This window comes from Mandrillus leucophaeus, unplaced genomic scaffold (assembly GCF_000951045.1).
Source record: "Mandrillus leucophaeus isolate KB7577 unplaced genomic scaffold, Mleu.le_1.0 Scaffold18, whole genome shotgun sequence".
In the NCBI taxonomy this organism is placed as follows: Eukaryota; Metazoa; Chordata; class Mammalia; order Primates; family Cercopithecidae; genus Mandrillus; species Mandrillus leucophaeus.
This window is the reverse complement of record NW_012101809.1, coordinates 8,711,142-8,725,688: the sequence shown is the minus strand read 5'-3', so window position 1 is coordinate 8,725,688 and position 14,547 is coordinate 8,711,142. Positions and strand designations below refer to the sequence as shown.

The 14,547-nt window shown below is 43.0% G+C and overlaps 1 protein-coding gene across 1 annotated transcript in view; it reads left to right on the top strand.

The window, feature by feature from the left end:
• SORCS1 (sortilin-related VPS10 domain containing receptor 1) overlaps nt 1-14,547 on the top strand; it is a 450,233-nt gene that overhangs the window by 4,699 nt on the left and 430,987 nt on the right. Inside the window, exon 2 of the mRNA XM_011977539.1 lies at nt 8,023-8,090. Within this exon, the coding sequence (XP_011832929.1) occupies nt 8,023-8,090 (68 nt within the window). The remainder of the gene's footprint in view (nt 1-8,022; nt 8,091-14,547) is intronic.

The following is a 14,547-nucleotide window of genomic DNA, read 5'->3' as shown; positions in this document are numbered from 1 at the left end:
GCCACTGCACTCCAGCCTGGGTGACAGGGTGAGACTCCATCTCAAAAAAAAAAATAAAATAAAATAAGATAAAATAAAATAGCCAGGCATAGTGGTGTGTGCCTGTAGTGCCATCTACCCAGGAAACTGAGGCAGGAGGATCACTTGAGCTCAGGAGTTCAAGGCTGCAGTGAGCTATGACTGCATCACTGCACTGTAGCCTGGGTGACAGAGTAAGACTTTGCCTGTAAAAAAATAAATTAATTAAAAATCAAAATCTGGTCATCTTCTGGTTCCGAAACCTTTTCTGTTTTGAGCAGAGCACACTACCAGCCTAATATTTAAGGTCCTCCACAATAGTGCCAAAGCCTATCTCTGTATTCTGATATTGTGTGGGTCCTTACTCATACTCTAAACTTTAGGTAAACCAGAATACTTGACCTTTTCTTAATGCTTTCTGAGCTTTCTCCCTCAGTTCCTTTCCTTACAGTACCCTTTGTATACCTCTCATCTTCATCAGAATCACACTCATCTGGGATTTGTCTTAAATGCATCCTTTTCTAAGAATCGTCTCCTGATTACACCTCTCTTACTTGCTCCTTGAAAGACAGAAATACTTGGCTGGGCGCGGTGGCTCACGCCTGTAATCCCAGCACTTTGGGAAGCTGAGGCGGGTGGATCACAAGGTCAGGAGATCAAGACCATCCTGGCTAACACGGTGAAACCCCGTCTCTACTAAAAATACAAAAAATTAGCCAGGTGTCGTGGCAGGTGACTGCAGTCCCAGCTAGTCAGAAGGCTGAGGCAGGAGAATGGTGTGAACCTAGGAGGCGGAGTTTGCAGTGAGCCAAGATAGCACCACTGCACTCCAGCCTGGGCGACAGAGCAAGACTCCGCCTCGAAAAAAAAAAGAAAAGAAAAGAAACACTTTCCTCCTGCTTCACATCTTTTCTCCTCGTATTTTGTAAGTATCTGTGTACAGGTCTGCCTCTCCACCACAAGACTGAGCTTTTAGAGACTCATATCAAATATCATTCCTTTCTTTGTATCCTCACAACATGTATTTAAAAATTATTGCCTTTTAACACAGCTTAATAAATGTTTATTAAATTAAATCTGCAGAATTTTGGAGCTGAAAGTTCTTCTAAAGAAAGCTCTTATTTTCTGAGAATTATAGAGGTTCTTATTCTTGGATGTATGACCCCTCCCCCCAGGATTCAAGAGATGAGTAATATTATTAAAGTTGCATTTATTGTTTTATGCCCATAAATTGTATCAGATAATATTCTTAAAGGATTCTTGGATCCCCATAAGAATGAGAACCTCTGTTTAAGTTGGAAAGTCAAATAAATGCTTACTGAGCCAAAGATACACAATCTGGAACATGCATATCTTAAGGAAAACTAGTGTGAGTTGACTTCTTTTCCCTATAATTGGAGTGCAAAGAAAACAATCAAAAACAAATCTCTGGCCATTAAACACTCCCTTCTTATTTTATCCAACTCTTTGATTCTCATGAAAGATTACTGCAGATCTCTTCAGGCTCCTTATTATTCTCTTCCCCCATATTTGCTTTCATCAGGATCTGTAAATACATCTAAACAAATGTTCTCAGCAAGCTGCTGAAATAAGCAGAGAGGTGGCTATCTGAGCTTGGACCATGAAAAAACACTAAGGCCTACTGGAAGGTGGTGGGGACAGGACAAAGGTAGCCAGCATCAGCACCGCCCAACCTGCTGGCATCTTCAATATGGTTGTTCCCTTGCTCACCCAAGCCAGACTATGGCCCACCCCAGGCAAGAGCAATTATGACCATTAGTATGGCTAAGCACTATCGAGTCTTCCCATGTGTTACAAGAAGCACCTGCCCATGCCATCCCTGAATCACCAGTGGTTGAGAGGAATACAAAATAAATAGTGTTGTTTTATAGACTAGGACCTAGTCGTCGTCTACATTATTCAGGATTTGGAAATAGAGACCATAAGGAATGAAAGAAATTTTAGGATCTTGTGCCCTAATCCTAAGCCCATACTTTTGTTTCTTTTGAGATTCGATACTGCTTTCACAGTTGGACATAGAGGAAAACAGGAATGCAAATTATTATTAATTGAAGAGTGAAGAGATATGTCCCCTTTTTCTTTTTCTTTTTCTTTTTCTTCCTCTTCTTTTTTCTTTTTCCTTTTTCTTTTCCTTTCTTTGTTTTTTTTTTGAGATGGTGTTTTGCTCGTTACCCAGGCTGGAGTGCAATTTCGTGATCTTGGCTCACCGGAACCTCCACCTCCTGGGTTCAAGCAATTCTCCTGCCTCAGCCTCCCAAGTAGCTGGGATTACAGGCATGTGCCACCACACCCAGCTAATTTTGTATTTTTAGCAGAGATGGGGTTTCTCCATGTTGGTCAGGCTTGTCTCCAACTCCCGACCTCAGGTGATCCTCCCATCTCGGCCTCTCAAAGTGCTGGGATTATAGGCATGAGCCACTGAGCCCAGCCCTGGTATGTCCCCATTTTCTAAGATGTCCTTGAGGTGAGCAGTAGCCAGGTGAAGTATCCTTACAAATCCACTGACACCCCCCCAACTTCCTGATGCAGAGCAGGTGAACCCCACAATTGGGGCTTAGCCTGGGAGAGTTCTTCACTTCACTCAGGAAAGAATTCAAGAGTGAGCTGATGGTAGAAGAAAGCAGGTTTATTAAGTGGCAATATATAGCAGAGTGGCTACTCCTTCCAGAGCGGGAGTAACCCACAGGCAGTGTGCCCAGAGTAGCAGCGTATGGGCTGTTTGCTAGCAATATTTATAACCACTTTTAATTACATGCAAATTAGGGGTGTGGGCTATTCACAAATCTCTAGGAAAGGAGTGGTAACTTCCAGGTGTTGCTATGGAATTTCTCAACTGTCATGGCACTGGTGGGAGTGTCTTACCCTGAGGAGCAGCGAGGGCAACTAGAGATTGCCTTTGGTGCCATCTGCTAGTTCTGCAAGTTTCTTCATTTCACCCTGCCGAGACCAGGAAATAAGTTCCTCCAGTCTCCTGCCTCACTTCCATCCCACTTTCTGTGGGGTGAATTCTTTAGTAAATAAAAGGAGGAAGATACTATGTTTTTGTTTTTAAGAAAAGAAATGGAAAATTCCTATGCTTCTATTTAGAAAAGCATAGAAAAATTTTGGTTCTCTATAATCTACTACTTAGTTAATGCACAAGTTTTCAAAAGTTGCTGTGTGTAGAACCAGATTACCAGGAAGGTGTTCTCAGGTTCCTTAAATGTTTGGGGTTTCATTTCTAAATTATATGTTATGTGAATAATAAAAACCATGCTGTCATAGTCAAAGGTGTTACATGACTGATAATTGGCATGGTAGAGATGGCCTGTCTTATGCTCCTGGCAGGTTAATTCATTTCAGTGCATACCTGTAAATAAGCTTGCCCTAACGTTTTGATATAACAGAATATTTTTCACTGACTTTTGGTAATTTACAGTAGAACAGTCTTATTAGTCATCCACATACCAGCATCTGTTTGTGAATGTTTTTGTTCTGTAACCCAGTGCAGAAAGAGGTTGGGGCCAGAAGGGAGGAATGAATTGACATTTTCCTCTCACAGAGTCCTTTGTGATGGTTTCTCAACTCCTCGTCCAGAGGGAGTGAGGGCTAGACTTAATGGAATTATTCAGTAGGAGCTTTGTAAGGGCCTGATCAAAGGGTCACTAATTGTTTGGGAGCCCAGGTTATGAAAATGTGGCTCAGTGCTGTGGGAGAAGCCCTTGCTCACTCCCTTGGACCCTCTCCCATTCCTGCACAGAACCTGACCTGTTACTGTTTCTGGCACCCTTCTACCCTCCAAGGAATGAGTGATTTGAGAACAGTAGCTTGGCGAGTGGGCACCAGCATCCTCTATGTACCAGCCGGGTGCGGTGGCTCATGCCTGTAATCCCAGCACTTTGGGAGGCCGAGGCAGGTGGATCACGAGGTCAGGAGATTGAGACCTTTCTGGCCAACATGGTGAAACCTGTCTCTACTAAAAGTACAAAAATTAGCTGGCTGTGGTGGTGCGTGCCTGTAGTCCCAGCTACTCAGGAGGCTGAGGCAGGAGAATCGCTTGAACCCAGGAGGCAGAGCTTGCAGTGAGCCGAGATTGCGCCACTGCACTCTAGCCTGGCGACAGAGCGAGACTCCATCTAAAAAAAAAAAAAAAAAAGAAGAAGAAGAAAAAACGTATGGACCAAGTGAAGTTCCTCCCAAAAGTTTTGTAAGCGATAGATGTGGCAAGAAGGAATCACGCAGTGGAAGATGAAGTGCAGATGTCATATGGTGACAGCAAGTCCTAGACTGGCGAGGGGCATACTTGAAACATGTTACCGTGGAAAGTCCCAGAAATAATTGGATGCTGAGGTCCTGGTACGGCACAGGTGGAGGTTATCAAGTCTTAGATAATTTGGGTTATAGCTATTTAAAGATAATATCCTAAGATTTAGAGAGGAACCTTAAAAAGCTAGTACCATATGGTGACCACTTGAATCGGGGATGTTTTAACACTATATAATGAAAACAAGATACAGAAATAAATGGGATGCTGATGGATATGCCACTTTGTGTGAGGGTATATGTGTTCATATGCATTTTGAGATGTATATGTGTTCATCAAAATAGCCTTGCTTTTTGATTGAAGTTATAATTGAATGCTATACACTTAGAGTTTTTCTATACATGAAGATTGTGTGCTGAATGAATAAAAATAAATTATGTGTATATTATTTAAGCACATACAACATTTCACTTAATTAAAAACTTCCACTGAAAGCTGGATGCAGTGTCCTGCACCTCACTCCCAGCTACTAGGGAGGTTAAAGTGGGAGGATCCCTTAAGCCCAGTAGTTGAGACCAGCCTGAGCAATAGAGCGGGACTCCCATCTCCAAACAAAAATGAAAGCAAACAAAACAGCTCCATTGTGTTCCATTTTGAGTTTGAAAAATACACAAAAACAACAGAGAATAAGACCAGAGTAGGGAGGCAATTGCATTTTTTGACATTTTCTCATTTAAATGTAGTGGTTTTGGCTCTGGTTCCCTTAACAGAAACTGCTTTGTTAAATAGTATTGGCATAACAGAAAAGCAAACAAACAAAAAACAAAACATACCTAACATAAGGATGCATCATTGTTCAGGAATAAGATGGTAAATAATGCAGAGAGGCAGTAAAGGGAAAAAAGAAAAAGAAATCTCAAATAATCGATTGAAAACATAACTAAAGGTTAGCAGTTCTCCCTTCTTTCTTGCTCTCGTTATGAAAACAGAAAGATTAAATAGATTGATTCAAGCAGCTATGCTTTCAAATGCCATAAAGGACTCCTCTTCTGGTGCTGTATTGATAAACTGCCTGAGTGTTTCACTGGCATTTCAGTTTTACTAGCCCTGCAAGAATAGGCAGGGAGCGGTTTCTACCTCCCTGCCTGCCTGCCCTGGGATTGCTTAAACAATTTCTGTGTGTGCTTGTGCGAGTGGCTCCACACCATTACATGCTGGGTTAAAGGGTTCCTTCTCCGGGGCGCCTTTGAATTCCCTCATCACATGAATGGGAGACACAGCCTGTGACCAGCTGAACTTCATTATTTAGTTTACTGCAGTATTGTATCAGGAGAGCAACTACCTAGAAATGCTTTATGCCCACATCCCTATTTTCTTGGTGGGGGATTTATAGGCTTATTCGGCAAAATTGTACTGAGGTGGAGTAGCAACATCATTCTGTGTCTTCAAACAAACAGCCACCCTGCTGCCACTGATCAGTGTTCCTGGGATGGCAGTGATTGAAATTTAGCACTGAGCGCGACTTAATTGGCACATGGATCTGTTAAGCATATGCCCCCACCACAGGCATGCCATCTGATGTGCCCATAGGGTGTCCCGCACCTCACACATGCTCACGTTTTGCTAAAGAAGCAAGTTTTGAACAGGACCTGGAAGGAAGGAAGCTGTGCTGTAGTTTAGGAGAGGGGTGGCCTTAGATGACAGGTACTCAGGGATCTCTGCCTGTTTTTAAGTTATTGTAATTTTTTTTTCCCCTTGAACTCAGAACAAACCTAAGGTCAGGGAGTTCCAGTTTGCTTGCTGTGAAATTTAAAAAGTTAAGAATGTGTTCACTGATGCTTGTGCCTTCAGTAAAGCAAACGCTGTGCTAGTAGAGTGGAACTTGGATTCAGCATTCCTCAGCAGCTTGCAGGCCCGGAATTTAAGGTTGGAATGTTCTCTGCTCACTGTGGCTAGAACTGATCCCTTGGCCTTCAGAGAAGAATTCAGGAAATCAATGTCAACATGTTTCTGCTGAGTTGGAAACAGCTGGGCTGAGCCAAATGTTCTAGGTTATGAGTACCAGGAGGAAAATACGAACTTCGACAGAAAACTGAGCAAACCCATAATGTTTTTCCCTCACGTAAGAAGAGCAAGTAAAGTGGAGAAATCAGTGGTTAGGGACACACACTGCTCTGTGGAATCTTCTCAAGTGTCCTTGGGCTCATGTATTTCAAGTAACCAAGTGGACTGTGTTCATTGCTGCAGACACCAAGAGAAGCTGTCTTCTGGAGCAGCTGTGATGGGGAGAGTTTCGGTGTGACTGAGAAGGGGTATATAGCTCTTCATCAACTTCCCTTTTCTTTCATGAGCGCTTCTGTCCTAACCGGATCACGGACTCGTAGACTGAATCTGTTTTTCTTTGTGTTCTCTTCTGGCATCAGACAAAATCCTGGGCTCCTAATAAACGTTTAATATATGTTTGTTGAATTCTGAAAGAATGAAATGGTTTTTAGGTTCCTCTGGGTAAAGTTGAAAATAGTGCTGCTTTCGATGTCAGAGGAGGATTTGCTGCGAAGCGAATATAGCTTAAATTTAGCCTTCTGCAATTCTACGGCTTCTTTCCTGAGACCTGTTCCTAATTTTTGATTTTATCTGTTTCTTATGGAGGGTTCCATAAGAAACAGATTACACAGTAATCATCTGGACCCCATGAAATAGATTTGCTCCTGTTAAAATGCTGTTGTTTAGCCCTGCCAATGTGGCTTCTATTTTATGGCTTTCCTAGAAATTGGAAGTCAGAAGAAAGTTAAAACCAAGCTCACACAGGGCAAAGGGAAGGAACTAACATTTAAGAATCCCATGCTAGGCCAGGCGCAGTGGTTCATGCCTGTAATCCCAGCACTTTGGGAGGCCAAGGCTAGCGGATCACCTGAGGTCAGGTGTTCGAGACCAGCCAGACAACGTGGCGAAACCCGATCTCTAAAAATACAAAAAATTAGCCAGGCATGGTGGCGGGTTCCTGTAATCCCAGCTACTTGGGCAGCTGAGGCAGGAAAATTGCTTGGACCGGGGAGGCGGAGGTTGCGGTGGGCCGAGATTGTGCCATTGCACTCCAACGCGGGCAATATGAGTGAAACTCCATCTCAAAAAAAAAAAAAAAACAACAACAAAAAACACAAACCACCATGCTAATTGATATGTAATTTGTATTTATTTCCTAGTTTAACTTCAAACAGCAATTCTTTTTGGGAGATAGCATTACTCTTCATCCCCCTTAATAAATGGGCATACTGACTTTCAAAGAATTCTTTGCTCTCTCCCAAAAAGATGATAGCTGGACACATTGAGGTTATCCAGCTACCTCAATGCCCAGCTACTAGGGCTGGAAACTAATCATTGACCTTCCTTTCTCCCAGGCATCTGCTCAGTGAGTACCTGAAGTGTGTTCATATTTGGCAGTTCTGCCAGCCTTCCTTAAAAGCATTAAACCCACTAGGGAAAGAAATGCCTGGAGGAGCAGTTAACCCTTGCTGCAGGGTGACAGGGAGAAAGGTGGGGAGAGGATAGGCCTAAGCAGTTCAGTGGAAAGGCAGAAAGGCACGCCAACCCTTTCCCAGTCAGTGCGGCAAATGCTGTAACAATTCATTCAATTATGCTAAGCGCCTATTAAAGGAATCCTAAGCCCTCCCTTGGGCCATTTCAGTTCTAAGAGATTGTAATTGTTTGAGACTAACCATGATTTCTTCTTTTGCCTTCAGGTGATTCTCATTTTGACAAAGCTCTATGACTATAACCTGGGGAGCATCACCGAGAGCTCACTTTGGAGGTATGTAGATAAATGGAGCTAATAATTACCTTGTTATTTAAGCATGATGCCTGCTACTGCTGTCCCACTCACTTTTTCCTGGCAGGATGGTTCCTGGTAATGTGTACTCCTTGCTTTCTCTCTTTAGTGATGCGCTGGGGTTTATCTCCAGGCAGGCCAGAGCTTTACCTTCTTTATAGATCCCTTCTTTTAGTCAGTCAGATTCTTTTGCTAACCTGTACAATGGGTTGTGTTTATGCACCGTCTCACTGACCTTTAAGTTTATTGGATCAGAAGTGAGAGTGGAAGTCTCTTTGCAGAAGGACTCAGCACAGCCTCTTGGTCTGTAGAATGAGGCTCTCTACCAGGGAATTTTTTTATATTTTTTTGAGAAGGAGTTTTGCTCTTGTTGCCCAGGCTGGAGTTCAATGGCACGGTCTCGGCTCAGCTCAATCTCTACCTCCCGGGTTCAAGCGATTCTCCTGTCTCAGCCTCCTGAGTAGTTGGGATTACAGGCATGCACCACCACACCTGGCTAATTTTTTTCTATTTTTGGTAAAGACTGGGTTTCTCCATGTTGGTCAGGCTGCTCTTGAACTTCTGACCTCAGGTGATCTGCCAGCCTCGGCCTCCCAAAGTGCTGGGATTACAGGCATGAGCCGCTGTGCCCAGCCCAGAGCAACATTCTTTTACTAACTTCCCTTCCATGACGGTCCTGCAGCTCGCCAGCAGCACAGGCATATGTACCCACACTCATGCACACCCTTATCCTTAGGATACACACTGTATTACTTCACACATGTAGAGTGTGGAAATGATACAGGAATTTTTCAGTGCCTCTTTGCCAGCCAGAGACCTCTGCAGCCGGCAGTGCCTCTGCTTGAGTTTTGCTTGTGCCCACAGGGCTTGCTCTGCCCACTTGGCCCATCAGGCTGCACTCAGCTTATACAACTGGTCTATATCTCATGCCCGCCAAGGGCAAGCCAGGCGCGCCAGATGCTGTGGTGGGGTGGGCAGCTCCAGGCACTGGCTCTGTGCAAGGCTATGGCTGGACCAGGTGTACGGCAAGGGGCTTCTGCCTTGGGCGCTGGTGTCTGGATGAGGGGAATGCGGTGGCGCCCTAAAAACTCGGAGACACCAGCAATCACGGAACTCCAAAGGGGGTGTTACAGCATGGCACACAGCCCTGGCTTGGGGATCTGAGGTCTGGGTCCCCAGAAGGGTTACAGCTCTTCTCTCCTTCTCACCAGCCACAGTGCAGCAAATGGGGTGGGGGTGGTTTTCAGCTCGTTCGTGTTACGGCTTATTCAGTCCCACTGCTCTGCTCTAGCCCATGGCTCCTAGGCTGGCCCAGCCCCACTGCTACTCCCTGTTGTGTGGGGCAGCTGCCTGGCACCAACAGAGGACAGGAAGGCTACAGTGTTACAACTCCTTTCTCACTCACTGTTTGGTGGGTCCCAGGTTCATGTCCTGCATCCAAGAAGAATGAGGTTATACGGACAACTGGAGAGTGATGCAGGTAGAGAAGAGTTTTATTGAGTGATGGAACAGCTCCCAGTGGAGAGGAGGCCCAAAGCGTGTAGTCCCTTCTGGAAGGCGGGTAGTCCCAACGTGTGACTGAGGCCAGGGTTTTTATAGGCTCAAAATGGGGGAGGTACAAGCCGTAGGTAGAAAGAAAAAAGCATATTGGGTCTTGGAGGAGTTTCCCAACCATGATTTTGGACCCTTGGTAGCCCAACTGCCCAGTCATGCTGGTATTCAAGGAGCTCCTCTATGCTAAGGGATTTGTACCTATTCATTTGAAAAATTATTGTGATAGTGGTAGAAGGCAGACAGATTCCTAGGCAGATAGGGGGAAGCACCCAGTGAAACCCAACCTTTAAGCCACAAGACAGCCTGAAGCCTGAAAACCAAGCTGCCACTTCTGGGTATAGTTCCAATTACAGGGATGTAACTGAAAGTGTGGGAAGTTTGGTAGGGGCCTTAATAAAAAGTGTAATTTTTTAGTGCTTTAAGGAGCCAGCATCTACTATATTGCCTCAATTCTGTAACCCTTCATCAGAATCTCTGTGACTCTGATCAACTTCGTATTTCCCTGATAGATTTCTCTAATGGATCTCCATGTATAAGAGTAAAAGCCAGCATTTTTTTCTGCAGTGTATCTGCCATATAAAACATAGTCTGCATATTAGAAATTTAATCGATAATGCAGTTTTGTCGCACTGGGACAGAGGCTTTCAGCAGTCGTAACTCTCCACCTGCATAGTGGAAAGAACATGCTTGCGGGGCCTGAGGAGCTGGTCGCCCCAAACTGTAGAAGCTCAGGTTCAGTGTGCTTTTCTCTCCATGATGGGGCATTGTTACCGACGGCTCAGTCTAGGAAGAATGTCCTTTTTAAACTTAGTGGAAAGGGTTAATTTAAAAAATGGCATCACATTCCATTAGTATCAGGCTTCCCTTCTGAAGGAACAGTCTACTTGGGTGAAGTCTGGGAAAGTATGGCAAGAATGACCTGCTGGCTTCTGAATCTTAAGATGAATTTCACTGAAGGATGTATACTGTCATGCACTGCATAATGACATTTTAGTCAACGACACCATATACAACAGTGGTCCCATAAAATTATACTGTATTTTTCCTGTACCTCTTTTGTTTAGGTATGTTTAGGTACACAAATACTATGATGTTACAATTGCCCACAGTGTTCAATACAGTAAAATGCTGTATGAATTTGCAGTCTTGGAACAATAGGGTATACCTCACAGCCTAGATATGTAGTACGCTACACCCTCTAGGTTTGTGTGAGTATACTGTATGATGTTCACACGATGAGAAACTCACCTAAAGTCATGTTTCTCAGAATGTATCCACCTCATTAAGTGATACATGACTGTAGATACACATATAGTCAGCGTTCTCTCTCTGTGAGTTTTAGATCTGTTAACTCAACCCATCTTGGATCAAAACTGTTGGGGAAAAAAATTAAAAAACAACACTAGCACTAAAACAAGTAAAAAATACAGCATAACAACTATTTACATAATATTTATATTGTATTTGGTGTTACAAGTAATCTGGGAATGATTTTAAATATACTAGGGAGAAGATCAGTACATCATATGCAAATACTACACCATCTTCTATCAGGAATTTGAGCATCTGTGGATTTTAGTATTCATGGGGGGTTCTGGAAACAATCTCCTCCAGATACAGTGAGATGACCATGTGTATACGCCCACACACTATACCCATAGATACATAATATATTTTTAAAATATACTCCAATAGTCATTTGCCATATGTCATATACTGGTATGACTACTGCAGGTATGTGATATATTAGAAGCTGATAATTTTATTTATTTTAAATTATTATTATTATTATTTGGGAAAGAGTCTCACCCTGTCACCCAGGCTGGAGTGCAGGGGCATGATCACAGCTTACTGCAGCCTCAAACACCCAGATAAAAGCGATCTTCCCACCTCCACCTCCCAAGTAGCTGGGACTACAAGTATTTGCCACTACCCTAGGCTAATTTTTAAAAATTATTTTTATAGAGACAAGGTCCCATTTTGTTACTCAAACTGGTCTTGAGCTCCTGGGTTCAAGTAACTCTCCCACCTCAGCCTCCCAAACTTTCAGGATTACAGTCATGAGTCACCACGCCTGGTCATTTTAGTACTTTAATAGGAATGGCACATAACTTACTGAAAATATAATTTAGAAAAGAGAGAATAAGGTGGAAAATATGTATAATACTTCATATTATAATATATAATATTTCATATATAAAACCTCAGTAGGACTTTTGAACAGCTCACGGTGCCCATACTCAGAGTTTAGGGAACCTCCGTAGTTACGCTAATACAGAGGAGGAGTGGGACAGGCCTGGGTGGGTAGACGACAGGGGTCGGGAAGAGAAAGCCTATGGTTCTGAGTTGTCTAGCACATACTTTCTTGAGGGAAACTAGATGGCCTAGCACAAACTGACTTTCTCCTGCACCAGCTCATACTGTTACCAAAACACCAAGGATCCAGTCTCAGCCCTGCTGCTCACTGCACAGAAAGCCAATCACCGAGACGACGATTATTGCCAAGGAAGAAGGCTTTAATCAGGTGCTGGAGCTGAGGAGATGGGCGATCAGTCTCAAATCAATCTCCCTGACTCACTAAACTTAGGGGTTTAATATAGTTGGATAGAAATGTAACAGTGTGTTGGAACTCAGGAACTAGGGAAAGGTAAGGAAACGAAATGAGGGGCCTGGCATCTCATTGTCTGAATGCGACGAGCTGGTGAGTTTTAGTTCTTTGATACTTTTTGAGAGGCTTCCAGGGCCTTTTCTGAGGAAGGAACTCAGATGAAACAAATGTTAAGTTTCAAGCTTTAAGACAGGAAGGGCCAATTCCTATTTTTATCCAAAAGAAATGTGTATGGGACTAGTGGGGCGGTTTCAGTACTTTATGTTCAGAAAACCTGCCTATGCCAAAAATTGGGGACTATGACCTCAGGCAAGTCTTAGACATCTCCAAGGTACCCATGGCTCTGAGTACAGGAGTTAGCATATAAGCTAGTACTCAGTAACTCTGTTTTTAAACAGAGCAGTGAACACAACAAACTGAATGGTCATCCAAATATTATTTTATTATATTGTATTTTATTTCTTTTATTTATTCAACAGTGTTGTATTGATTAACTCCTTTATGCCTTGGAATGATCTGGTCCAGCAAGGGGAAGGTATGTGTGTGCCTAGATCAACAGCAGATAAGCTCTGTCTTCCAGGTGTTCCTTTTTAGAGGGGGACAAAGATCTGTGGACAGTCAAGGTGAGAGGAAAATACACTTGCATGTATCCCTCCTTATGTAATTGTATAGAATAAGTTATTGAAGCAGCCGCCCAGAAATGCCAGATCCCAGAATAAGATAGATATAATGTAAATAGACAGACTCTCACACAACCGTAAGTGTAATAAGAATATGAGATAAGTGTTGCTTCTTTACTTTGCTCATGTGGATATTTTCTCTCTTAACTCATCTTTGAGTCCTTGAACCCAACACCTTGCTGGTTTAGTGATAATGATGATAATGGTAATAATGACAATACTGAAAACTTTTATTGGGTATTCACTATGTGTCAGACATGATGCTGAGTGTTAGACATGTGTTATTACATCCTCTTAATTCATTTTTATGGTGTGCCCAAGGTCACACAACTAGGAAATAGTAGCCTACAGACTTATAGACATGTTACTGAACTCCATCCATTCATTGCTTATTTGTCTTCCAGAGCTCTGCCTTCTTGTGGATCTTTCTATACCCAAACAAATCAACAGAGTATTTTATAGAAATATATGTGTATATTATTATATATTATCTATATATGTGTTGTGTATACACACACACACACAGACACACACACACACACAAACACTATATACAGAGCGAATAGGGTTTTCTATGTGCTGTAACATTCTGAGCAGCAGTTGCCTTACTCCTGAAAATACTGGGCGACAGAGAAATGACTTCTTGTCCAACAAATAGATGCATGCAGTTTTCAATGGAGCCCTTATTCTTTACAAGTTTTAGCAGCTAAAGAGTCAGAAAGGGGCAACTGGCAAATGCCTTTGAGGTGGTAGGGTAGGCAAGAGGCCAAGAGGCTGTTGACCTTACAGTGATGTCCTAGGGCTGTAAGCCTTGCTGGATATTAACAAACCAGGGAAGACAGAGCGAGACATCACTGTACCAAATTAATGAGCTTTTGCTCCCAGTTGGTCTTGTCATTGATTACACCTTAATCTTGGAGCAAGTTGGTGATTTCTGTTTCATTTTGTGTTGTTCTTCACTCGGGGAGTCAAACCGAGAGGAAGAGGGGATGATTTGATGCCGAACAATTAACTGCACCTTAAAATTGTCTTCACTTTGTAGTGGATTAAGCTTTGCGAATTGGAGGGCGTGGTGGTTTTACCATATTGACGCAAGATAAGCTTAAAGGTTGAGAAAAATAAAATGTCAAAATCTTGAATATAGTACTTCTGAGAAGAAATATATTCATCTTTTTTTCCTGTTATACTGGGGCAATCAGCAGTCTGTTGAGAGAGGCTTAGCTTGTGAGAAAGCCCTAGGCCATTCTGGAAGGAGCTGAAAGTCTGCTCTCTTACAGCAGCACACAGCCTGCAGTACCTGTCTGTCTTAGAGTTTGCCTGACATGGCTGACATCTCAAATGCAGTGTCCTATTCTCAGATCCACATGGGACACAAGCAGGCTTCTAACTGGGTCTCCAAAAGTATGCACTTCTCAAACAGCAGAACCTGCTTTTGGAGGGGCACAAAGCAAGTGCAGTTTAAGGACAGAGAATGTGTTAGGCTTTTGATGTGATTCTGTATTGGCAGCCAACCCTGTCCCATTTTCTCAGGAGACACATTTTCTTGGGCATTACACATCGTGATTATCAAGAGAAGTTCCCCAATAGTGTTTGTGAA